Raw genomic sequence first — 11,353 nt, forward strand, 5'->3', positions numbered from 1 at the left:
ATGTTTAGTACTCTGGTTGTTTTTATTCCAAATGGTATGTAAATATGGACTTCCACTGTTAGGTATGTTTTTATATGATGGACTGATTACTCGATATCCTACTTCGAGTTGAGTCTTGATGATATATGGTGCCAGGATTTTGATATAATGATAATGATTATCATTTTTTTTTTAAGTAAATAAAAGATATTGGTGGGAAAATCAAGTCGTGACACGTCTAGTATGTGTTTCTTGTAGACAACCATATGTTGGCCACATAGTGATGATATGTGGGGCAACGAATGTCAATGGCAATACTCCACGTGATGAATGACGAGACAATCTAGTGACGTTATGTTGATGTCACTTATGCCACATGTTAGCTATCGAGGATCTCGCTCCTTCTCCCGTTGACCGAGTTAACTTAGTTTGATTTGGGTCAACTTGGGTTGATCAGTTTGACCGAGTTGAACTAATTTTATTTTTTTAGAAAAAAAAATTTATTTACAATAAATCAGATAAAATATTTTAAAATTCATAAAAAAAAAATAGCAAAGAATGCAGAAAAAATGATGAAAAATTTCTATAAATATATTTAGGAATCTATTCATGGGTTTTTAAAGGAAAAATATAAAAAAAAAAAATCAAATTTTAAAAAACATAAAAAAAAATGAGAAAAATCCTTTAAAATCTTTTTAAATGGCATAAAATATTAAAAAATAGAGAAATTTCAAAGAAAATTTTAGGACCTCTTTTGCCGATTTTTGATAATTTTTCAATATATTTTGACTTTTGTGTGGTTTTCATTATGTGATCTTACATGATGCATCATATGCAGTTCCCTTTATGCCTATGTATGTTTTCTGATTGGGTGTGTGTGTGTGCGCGCGCGCACTCCTATAAGGAGGAATATAATGAAATAAGATTATGTAACTCTTAATTATATCTTGAAGGGGGTGGAGAATCTAAGAAAATCACTTTGTGTTTACTTGATAGTGATTCTATTAGACTCTTTGATTCAGGCGCACACTATTCATGCATACTTTGCATATGTAATTCTCATGCATGCATTTTTTGCTCATACGCTTTGAATGTATATTTTCATTTGTACTCCTTAGCTTTATGTTTCTCTTATATTCTTGCATAAGTTGAGGTGTTGTCTAAAATGAATTCTCGTAATGAACATGCCCATGAGAAATTGAAGGTGAGGGTTTTTGTCCTTCATATGGCCTCCTAATATCTAAAGGTTATATAAATGGAACATTTAATTTGAAGAAAACTTGATGAATAATCAATCCTTATAGGAGATCGTTGGGAGTTGTGTCTTCGCACACCATTGGGGATGTTAGCTTTGGTGTATTCCCAAGAGGGGGTTTGAATTGGAATTTAAAACTTTTTCCTAGGGTTGACCTAAATACTAGCAGTACATTCACAACCTAGGGTTGTCTACCCAAATGCGTAGATAAGTATAATATGCAGAATTTAAATCATGTGCATCATTTACACAATAACATACACGTGCGGTAAATATAAAGTGTGGAAATATAAACAGACACACAATATGTTATCGGGGTTCGGCCAACTATGCCTACGTCCCCGCCTTGGCCACACCAACACAAGGATTACCACTATAATGCTCACTTAAACGGGTGGAGCGGCACTTAATACAACCAGGTCAATTCAAGGGGCTGACCTCAACCGACATGCCTTAACAGGATGACACACCTAACTTTCCTAACCGGGTTTAAGCCAATCCGGAACTATTTCACAGGGCTAGTCTCCCTCTTCAGACCCATGCTTGGAAATACAACAGTATTTTTCTCAATCAAGTTGGTACATTGATTGTGCTTTCATGTAAAGCAGATATGTACCCAAATGCATGCAGTATACTTAATCAATCACATACACATCATCAATGTAGGTAAATGTAAGCTCAGTGATGTGTATTTTTGTGCAAGCTACACTCAACAAGATATGATCACTAATATGCTCAAAAGTGTTCACAACAAATAGTATCTTGGAATCAAACCAAAGTATTTCAATAACACATCAATATTTCAAGTATACAAATAAGATAATCAAACTAGTTCAAAAGAGTTTTCCTCAATGAAAGATGCACAATACTAGTTTGAAAATAGTTTGCTTGTTTGAAAAATATTTGTACAACAAAAATCCAAACTATTGGACACTTGCAATAACAATGCAAATATCCTAAACTTACTAGGTTATCCCAGCACAAGATTTATAGTATGAAAATATGTGGGATAAACTTAAGCTAAACTCCCCCAAAAATAATATCTCAATCACACAAGCACATTGGGAGTATAAGCAATACGAGCACAACCAATATGCTCTCACAATACTAGAATGTATCAAGGGAATAGAAATTTGAGAGTTTTTGGGCAAGAATAAGATTTTGAAGTAAAGAGGATTTTGTAAATGATTTTATGCTAATCTCACACTAATCCTCACAAATGAACTCATATTTATAGGCAGAGGTAAAATTATAACCGTTGGGGACTTGTTGGGAATAATTAGAAAAGATTCAAAATGTTAAAAGCTTATTAACCCAACTTAACCTTGTTTTACCGCGGTTAAATAATTTTTAACCCGCTAAGGTTCGGGTGGCTAAACCGAGGTTCGGTCGCCCGAATAGACACAACTTTAAAAGATATTCAACTGAGTTCGGTCATCCGTGTCGTGTTTCGGCTGCCCGAATCAAAGTCAGAAACATTTGTTCGTGACTTCGAGTGCCTGATCCTGGGTTTGGTAGCCTGAACTCTTGTGTTCGGCCACCCGGGGTCTGATTTGAACTAAAAGGTTCGATCGCCCAAGTTGGTGAAAAGTTCTCTTTAAAGGGTTCGGATGCCCGAGGAAGATGCGCTCAAAATGGTTCAGGTGCCCAAACAAAAGTCAACAAGTTGACTTGTCCAAGATTCGGTCGCCTGAAGCGTTTTAAACGCAATGGGTTCAGTCGCCTGAACACTCATAATATTTTCAATGAAGTCTATTTTTATCCTATTTTAATTCCCCTGATATAGTGAATGATAATGGGGACTATTTTGTGCATTTTGTGTAAGGATCTAGGGTCTTTTCAAGTAAGCCAAAAAAACTGACGTCGATCGACCTGGTGTCCTAAGGTCATTTAGTCTCTATGGTTGGTCTATGGCATTTCTGAGCTCACAAGAACCTACATGCATGACATGCAAAGATTATTACAGACCGATATAAATTATTACAGACCCAAATAATATAAATTACAACAATAAGTCTTCAGGGTCTTTAGTTTTCAAGTCTTCTCATGTGTCAGCATATGATCTGATAATATAAACTTACACACAAACTAGATAGACATTAAATACCAGAGTATTTGTCATTATCAAAACCGGGTGTGACCTATAAGGTCAACAAGGGATCTTAAGGTGAGGGTAATTTCCTATCCTTCGTAGGGCTATCCAATATTTAATGGGTTGGTAATTGAATAAAACGAAATAATCTGAGTTTTGATCAATTTATTTCAAAGGTAACCTTAGGCAAATCAAGTACCATCTATCAGATTGGTGTGAAGGGTTGTTACTACCTTCCCTTCGCATAACTATACTCTTGAATCTAGCCTGACAAAACAGACTATTGATGACCAGTTTCCTTGGACCTATGTGTAGCTTAGAGACCAATAAACTGGTAGAATGTTATATAGGTATTCTAACTTCATTTAGAGTAATAAAAAAAAGTTAGTGACAACTTCATTGGACTATATTTTGACCCATTACTCATCCTTATACATTACCCTCTATATAATTTTAGGTTCCCCATTAGATCAAGGTGATTTAAAGACTCGACTCTCTTTTTCGCAGTTGACCCTCCGAAACGTTGCGATAAGTGTGTTATGAAATATTTTTGCTTCAAAGGATTTCACTCTTAATTCTACTTGGAGATTAATCAAAAGTAGAAAGGTCTCTCAGCATAAAATCATTTTGGCACAAGGGACACATACTTAAGCATGCATTTAATTTCTAGTAAGTTATATTGGATAGACTTCCAACTCTATCAAAGATTTGCTCTTTGAGAAAATTTCTTTGCTTTGATTGTGTTTTGTGTGGAAAAAATTCTAAAGACTAAAATCATCTGTTTTTCAATTGTGAAGTAGTTAAAGCAATTTATGAAAATGTTTTTATCCTCTTTTAGCATTTTCAAACCTTACAATCCATAGGAGGATGGGGCTTAATTTGATTTCATAAATTCCGAATGGAAAAAGAGATGACATCCATTGTCTACTTTGGTTTGTAGCAGTTTCTTTTACTTAGAGATCTAGAAACACTGTGTTACATGCTGACAACCACTTAACTTTTGAAGAAGTGTCTCAGAAAATAATTCAACATATTAAATACAAATTAGTTAAAACGAACAATCCCTAAAGACTGTTTTCAGTTTTTCTAGTTTCTTCTGCTATATTGTTGTTGGCAACATGATGTTATAAGCTAATAAAGTTTCACTTACCCTTTTGCAAAAAAATGAAATGTGTTTGATGCTCATTTATTCAAAATAAAATTTAATATAATTTTATACTATTTTTTTTTTCAAATCCATATAAATTTAAATTTAAGTCTAAAAATTCATGTACCCAAACAAGAGTACATGTATTTAAGACAATTCGAACTAAATCCCTTCTCTGAGTTTTTTTATATTGTGTCGCATGTAAGAATTTATATGGGTAAAATTCATATCCAAATTTTTCTTTTAAGCTTTGTTGCTGTGAAAAATTGAACAGTTTTTGTGAATCGTCCTTCAATCATGACCACCTAAAAAGAATCAAATAATAATGACATGGATGACCTGAGGTGTATCATTCTGATGGCAAAGTTAGGAATTGTGGGAGGCTCATGGTCATAACAATAATAGAAAAGTGAGAGAGAATAAGATGTTAACCTACTCCTCGGATCCTCTTTTTATAGTGGTAAAGGTAGGCTCTCCGTATGAAGTCATGTCCTAATCATTTTCTTTCCACTTTTACTTGAAAAAACAATAATGTATGTGAAAAGTAAAAGAGAAAAAGGAAAAAACTCGTACATTTGCACACACACAAAGGGCAATTGGTTTCATGGTAAAATATACAAATCCTAAAAAACACATCATGTAACATTTTATGTGTTTTCATTTGTTTTCATGTAATAGCTTTCCAATATTGATTTGGTAGTCTTCATGATCTTAAATTGATTAAATGGACTGACTTTATTTGGTAAGTTTTTTAAATGGTATTATTCCACCTCTAACTAAATTAAAAATATTACTTTTACTTGTTTGATAGGAGATTTATCTAAAACACTCTAAAAATGTTGCATTGCATTTCTAATTTCCAAACATCCTAAAAATTAATAAAAAAAAAATCTATTTTTCAACTTTTCTACACAAATGTTGAAATATTGAAAAATAGGATGATATTTTTTTAATTCTTTGAAAAAACAAAGACAAAAATAAAACTGTTTCCCTCAATATAATAGGCCCTGAAAATGTTTTCTACTTTTCCTGTGCAAATGTTAAAAATTACAAAATCAAGTGTCATTTTTGTGTTTAATTGAATGTCATTTTTGTGTTTATTCAAATTCAAAATTTAAAAATTATTTGTTAGAACTAAACAGACCCTTTGGCTTCGTTTGGATCAATAATTTTTTAATAAAAGAAATATATATATATATATATATATATATATATATATTCTGTTTTTCTCTATATTAATTACTTTTAAAACTGAATATTTATTTCAATATGCTTAAAATTGAAAAAAAAAAATAGCATGTTAAATTAAATATGTGTTCATTAATTTGATATATATATATATATATAGGCATATGTATTATCTTTTTTTTTTCACTTTTCTTAATTATTAAACACAAAAAAATGAATCATTCAATTTTTTTTTCTTTAATGTTTTTCAAATTCCAACTGTCTTAAATTGAAAATGACACCTTAATTACCCATGTTTGGACATACCACAGCACAGCCATCTGCTTAAGCAGATCACCCATGGAGATGGAATACTTCCCAAAGAAAAACCATGGGGCGATTGCAGCTGAATTTGACGTTTGGGATAAGCCTTCACTAGCCAAACCTATCCTCACTACATATATTCTCGTCGCTGATATATTCTCGTCGCTGATGAGAATGACCCCAGCCCCTCCCGCCTTATCCATTTCCAAGGATAAAAAACACTCACCTCTCTTAGGTTTACAAAAAAGATAAAAATTTTTCCTAAAATTTTAAAAATATTAAAAATCTTCTTTAAAATTTTAAAAATATCAGAAATCTCCTCTAAAATTTTTCAAAAATACAAAAAATTTCTCTCAAAAAACTTGTCTTTTTACAAAATACAAGAAAAAATTTGGATCTTTTTAACAAATTTTAAGAGAAATCCTTAAAATTCTTGAAACCTCTATGGAAGTCTGAAAATTTTTAAACCTCAAAAGAGATCAATATTTTTTTTGTTAAACTTCCCAAGAGATTAGTATTTTTTGTCCAAAAAATAATAATAATGTTTGATGACATCAAAAGGCAATGTGACAGGACGTAGTTTGATGAAAAAGTGTGAGATTCACATTGTTTTATTTAATTTGGTCCTACCATATGAGCCCATAATAATATCAACCAGTGTCATATAATATAATTGAAAACATAATGATTAAACATTAAAGGGAGATGATTTGGTCCAAATAAAGTATCTGAAAATATGGGAAGTATATAATACATAAATCACCATTCAGTTAGGTTTTAAAAAAAAATTAACTAAAAAAATATATCCAAAAATATTTTGAGAATTTTAATTATGATATGTTAGTTTATTTTGATATTATCAAAATTTATTAATCATCTTGGAAAGGGCATGTTTCTTGGAGTTGGACATTTATTCAATTGAATTTATAAAAAAGGTACATACCTTAAAATTAGATATCTATTTATTGAGTTTTTGGTTTATATGTTTCATAAATTCAAAGTATTATGTGTAGCTTGATTTTGATCTTGATTTTTGGTTTATTATAGACCCTAAAACATTGATCCTACACATAATTCCCACACACAATTCTTTTCACAACACTAACATCATCCTATGCTATTATTCAAATATAGAGACTTGTGGAGCTTTACACTCTTGCATTTATGTAGAATTCGAGAGAATCATACGAATTCAAATTTGGTTGTTATATCTTGAGAGAGACAGGTCAAGTAAAGTTCTACTGTACTAATTTGAAGGTTAAATCGAAAAAAAGTTGAGAGCTTGAATCTCTTTAAAAAGAGTGAGATATTCGTGCCTCAACTTAATTACGAATCATGTTTATATTTGATTTATATTTAAGTTTATTGTTATATTTATATTAAATTCATAACAAGTTTGTCTTACAATGAAAAAATATAATGGAGCCTTCACAGACTTGGCGCGGTGGAAAGGCATCAACAAATAAGAAGGAGCATCGGGGGTTTAATTTCAGGTAAATACACTCACGGAATCAGCGGTACTTGTAGATGATGAGAGTTTACTCTGTAAGCCAGCGGGAACCGTGGATGGTAAGAGTTCGCTCTATGAGCCAGCGGGGATTGTAGATGGTGAGAGTTCTTTATGAGTTAGTGGAACTGTGGATGGTAATGGAGATGTGTCCCACGGGTCAAGTTGGTTGAACGTCCAACTGATGCACAGAAGGCATGTCCGCATTTCAGACTTTACCTTGATCAGTGAGACCTAGGGACGGAGGATGCTAATCCGTAGATTTAGTGCCGCACTAGGGGGTCCGAAAAGTTCGTTGGTGGCTGGAGTTCTTATGTAATCAAATATATATATATATATATATATAATGGACAATTAGTGCTCATAAGCATAGTTGAATCCAAGACTCAATAACATTAAATTGGTATTCACCTATATATATAAAGCTCATACACAAAGACTCGTCCCGTCCTAATAAGTATTACTTGATCCAGACATATGACCTATAATTTGATGTGGATCTGGCATTATTTCAATAGATTCAAATATTAATAAAATATCTTATAATTAGTCTGTTTCAAATCATACGTGAATGGACGATCTTTTACAAGTATTTCTCCTTTGAATATAATTTTTTGATACAATAAAAAAATCGAGGAAAAATGCACATTAAAATGCTAATAATAATAAATTATTAAGAATAATTTATCACTTGAATCAACCATAATCAAACGTAATTTTAATTCACAACAATAAAAATTATTACTTGAATTAATTTTAACCAAACTTAACTCTAGTGAAAACAATTTTGAAAATAGTTAACTAGATGCATCTTTTAGTATATAAATTAAAGAAAAATTATACAAGGAACCTCCCTCCATCCACGTATTTATGTACATGAATGAGTTGATATTAATAAATATATGACGAATTTATCACATGTCTAACATTAAAAAAATATGCACTAGGATGGAGAGAAAGATCCCCTAATAATTTCTCATAAATTAAATAACATGATTTTCATTTCGTATTTTTGAGCCCTAATAACTTAAACATCCAATAATACCGACTTAAGCTATCAATCTCCCTAATTCTTGTAGGTTCTATGGTTCCAACACAAGAATATTCAAGAACTCATCTCAAACATTAAACAATAGCTAAGGTGATCTGTAAATTTAATAATACTTTTTAATGAAGCAGAAAGTATCTAGTGATGAACAAAAAGTGGAAGGGCACATGGAATCAAGAAGCTGGCTTGGCAATATGTATGCAGTGAGCCCACGACACGAACGGCTAAGATCACTTGTAGTCAATGTCACATGGCACGACCTTCACACGTACCTAGGTGAAGCAGAAAATCAAAGCACATGATCACAGATATAAATAAATAAATAAAAACAAAAGAAATGGGAAGCAGACCCATACTTATCCATAAAACAAAACTCCACGCCACAATGAGATATAATTCTGACACTTCTACGCCACACTTTTGTCTTCAGCCGCCTATAAATTCCACACATCCCTTCGCACCGCAACACATCTTCCCCCTTAATTCGCCTAATATTTTAGAAGGAGAACTCTGTTTTACTTTGTTTTTTCCTTTTTGGGATTGGGATTGTGTTCGGTTTCTTGACAGAAAACTTGGTTAGAAACTTAGAAAATGTTGGCGATTTTCCAAAAGGGGTTTGCGAATCCACCGGAGGAGCTGAACAGCCCTGGGTCGTCTTCACGAAAGCAAAAGCTTCCACGGGAAACTCTCCAGGAGTTCCTCAGTTCTCACCCTTCAGCCAACACCTTCTCCCTCTGCTTCGGCGATGCTACTGCTCTTGCTTACGTTCGCCCCACCTCCCCATTCTCCCAAGATCAGAGGCAAGCACAGACACACACACTCTCTCTCTCTGTAAATGACGAGTTTTCAATTAACAGGGTTGTGGGTTGTAATCAAGAAGTCATATTGAAATTGAATTGCAGGTGTTTTTGTGGGTACGAAGACATATACTGCCTCTTCCTTGGGAGGTTGAACAACCTGTGCGCGCTGAACAGGCAGTACGGAGTGTCAAAGGGAACCAACGAGCCGATGCTGGTGATAGAAGCGTACCGGACTCTGCGAGACAGGGGTCCTTACCCTGCTGATCAGGTCGTCAAGGATCTCGACGGCAGCTTTGCCTTTGTTGTCTTTGATAGCAAGGCCGGAACTGTGTTCACCGCTCTGGTATAACCACCCCCCCCCCCCACCCAAAAAAACACACTCACAGTGACAGATATCTATACAAATGTTCTATCTCCTCCTCAATTCCCTTCGTTAATTTTTAAGTATAATATCAAGTTTTAAATCCCAATTATTTGTGCGCAGGGTTCTGATGGAGGAGTGAAGCTGTTCTGGGGTATCGCAGCCGACGGCTCTGTAGTTATCTCTGACGACTTGGAGACCATAAAGGCTGGGTGTGCAAAATCATTTGCGCCCTTTCCAGCAGGTACTGCACTAGCTCGATACTGGATCATCTTAGTTTCATAATGATTTTGGCTTCTGAATTGAACTACGTACGAAATAAACCGACCGTTAAAGAATTGATTAATGGGTGTGGTGGGGATGGCTTTGCAGGATGCATGTTCCACAGCGAGGGAGGCTTGATGAGCTTTGAGCATCCGATGAACAGAGTGAAGGCGATGCCGAGGATAGACAGCGAAGGAGCGATGTGCGGCGCCAACTTCAAGGTTGATGTATACTCGAGGGTCAACAGCATGCCCCGTGTTGGCAGCGAAGTGAACTGGATGGACTGGACCTCCCGTGATGCCCTTTAATTAATTAATTGAAAATTGTTGCAGGGTTTCCTTCGGAAGGGAAAAATGCAACCTTTGTGTCATTTGATTTTTTACTTCTTTTTTTAAAAGTGTTGCCTTGGTTTATGCTCTCTGTTTAGGGTGTGAATATGTAGTGTTGGGCGCTGAGTCAGTCCATGAATAATGAATTCTCAAAAAACTGAACGTACATACTTACTTTGTGATTACTTGGTAGATCGCAATAATTTCCTTTTTGCATTCCTGTCTGTTTTGTTTCGAGAAATATATTGATGGAGAGGAGACTCCGAGTCTTATGAGAAGTGCTAAGAGATGGGTTCTTGACATCTTTGATGAATGTTTTGAACTTTCACGTGGGATTGGAAGTTTCATCATGTGATTCATTTATAATAATGAGATTGTACAGTATATTTACTCCAGAGGTTTGGGTATACACTATTTTTTAGCTTTGGCAATATAATTAGGCTGTCTTCCAAGGCTCGGAGACCTTTTATTTATTTATTTATTCATGTATCTTAGATGCTATATGCTCTATGGGTATTTCTAGCTAATGACACATTATATTTGACACTGAAAAATTGAGATCAATAACAAGAGTGGGCAGTGGCAATGCACGTTACGGTACCAAGTGGCTCACAGAAAACAAAAGCAAACCATGCTCTGGATCATGCCCTTCCAAGAAACACTGCTGAGGCAATATTGCTGTTGCATGTTAATTGACACTCCAACGAAAGTCCCTTACATATCCATATTCATAAGAAATAACTCTAATCCTATATTCGTAGATCGCCAACTCAGCTCTTACCTATTCCTATACGGAGATGAAAGATAAATTCTAGACTATTTGCAAGAAACTGGTCTCTCCATGGTGAAATTAACCAGGTTAAAGCAGCGTGCATATTACACCACCAAACAGTTGAATGAACGATTCAAAATGAGTAGCTGCTTGATGGCGCCACCTAAGGTTGGATCCTGATATGCTAAATTGGCCTGGGATAGTTTGAGCTGAGCTAAAAAAGATATTCCAAGGCATAACCCTTTGTTTTTAATGTCTTTCGAACTCATAGAGTCCCTAAATATGAGAGCTTCTCGAAGGATGGAAAA

At 34.2% G+C, this 11,353-nt stretch overlaps 1 protein-coding gene across 1 annotated transcript; it reads left to right on the forward strand.

Moving 5' to 3' along the window:
• Nucleotides 1-8,858: 8,858 nt before the first annotated feature.
• Nucleotides 8,859-10,458, forward strand: LOC131150403 (stem-specific protein TSJT1). Its single transcript, XM_058101113.1, has 4 exons — nucleotides 8,859-9,319; nucleotides 9,422-9,662; nucleotides 9,804-9,924; nucleotides 10,053-10,458. Exons 1-4 carry the CDS (start codon nucleotides 9,111-9,113, stop codon nucleotides 10,250-10,252), a joined length of 771 nt encoding a protein of 256 aa, XP_057957096.1. The 5' UTR covers nucleotides 8,859-9,110; the 3' UTR covers nucleotides 10,253-10,458.
• Nucleotides 10,459-11,353: the final 895 nt, after the last annotated feature.

Source organism: Malania oleifera, chromosome 1 (assembly GCF_029873635.1).
Source record: "Malania oleifera isolate guangnan ecotype guangnan chromosome 1, ASM2987363v1, whole genome shotgun sequence".
NCBI lineage: Eukaryota > Viridiplantae > Streptophyta > Magnoliopsida > Santalales > Ximeniaceae > Malania > Malania oleifera.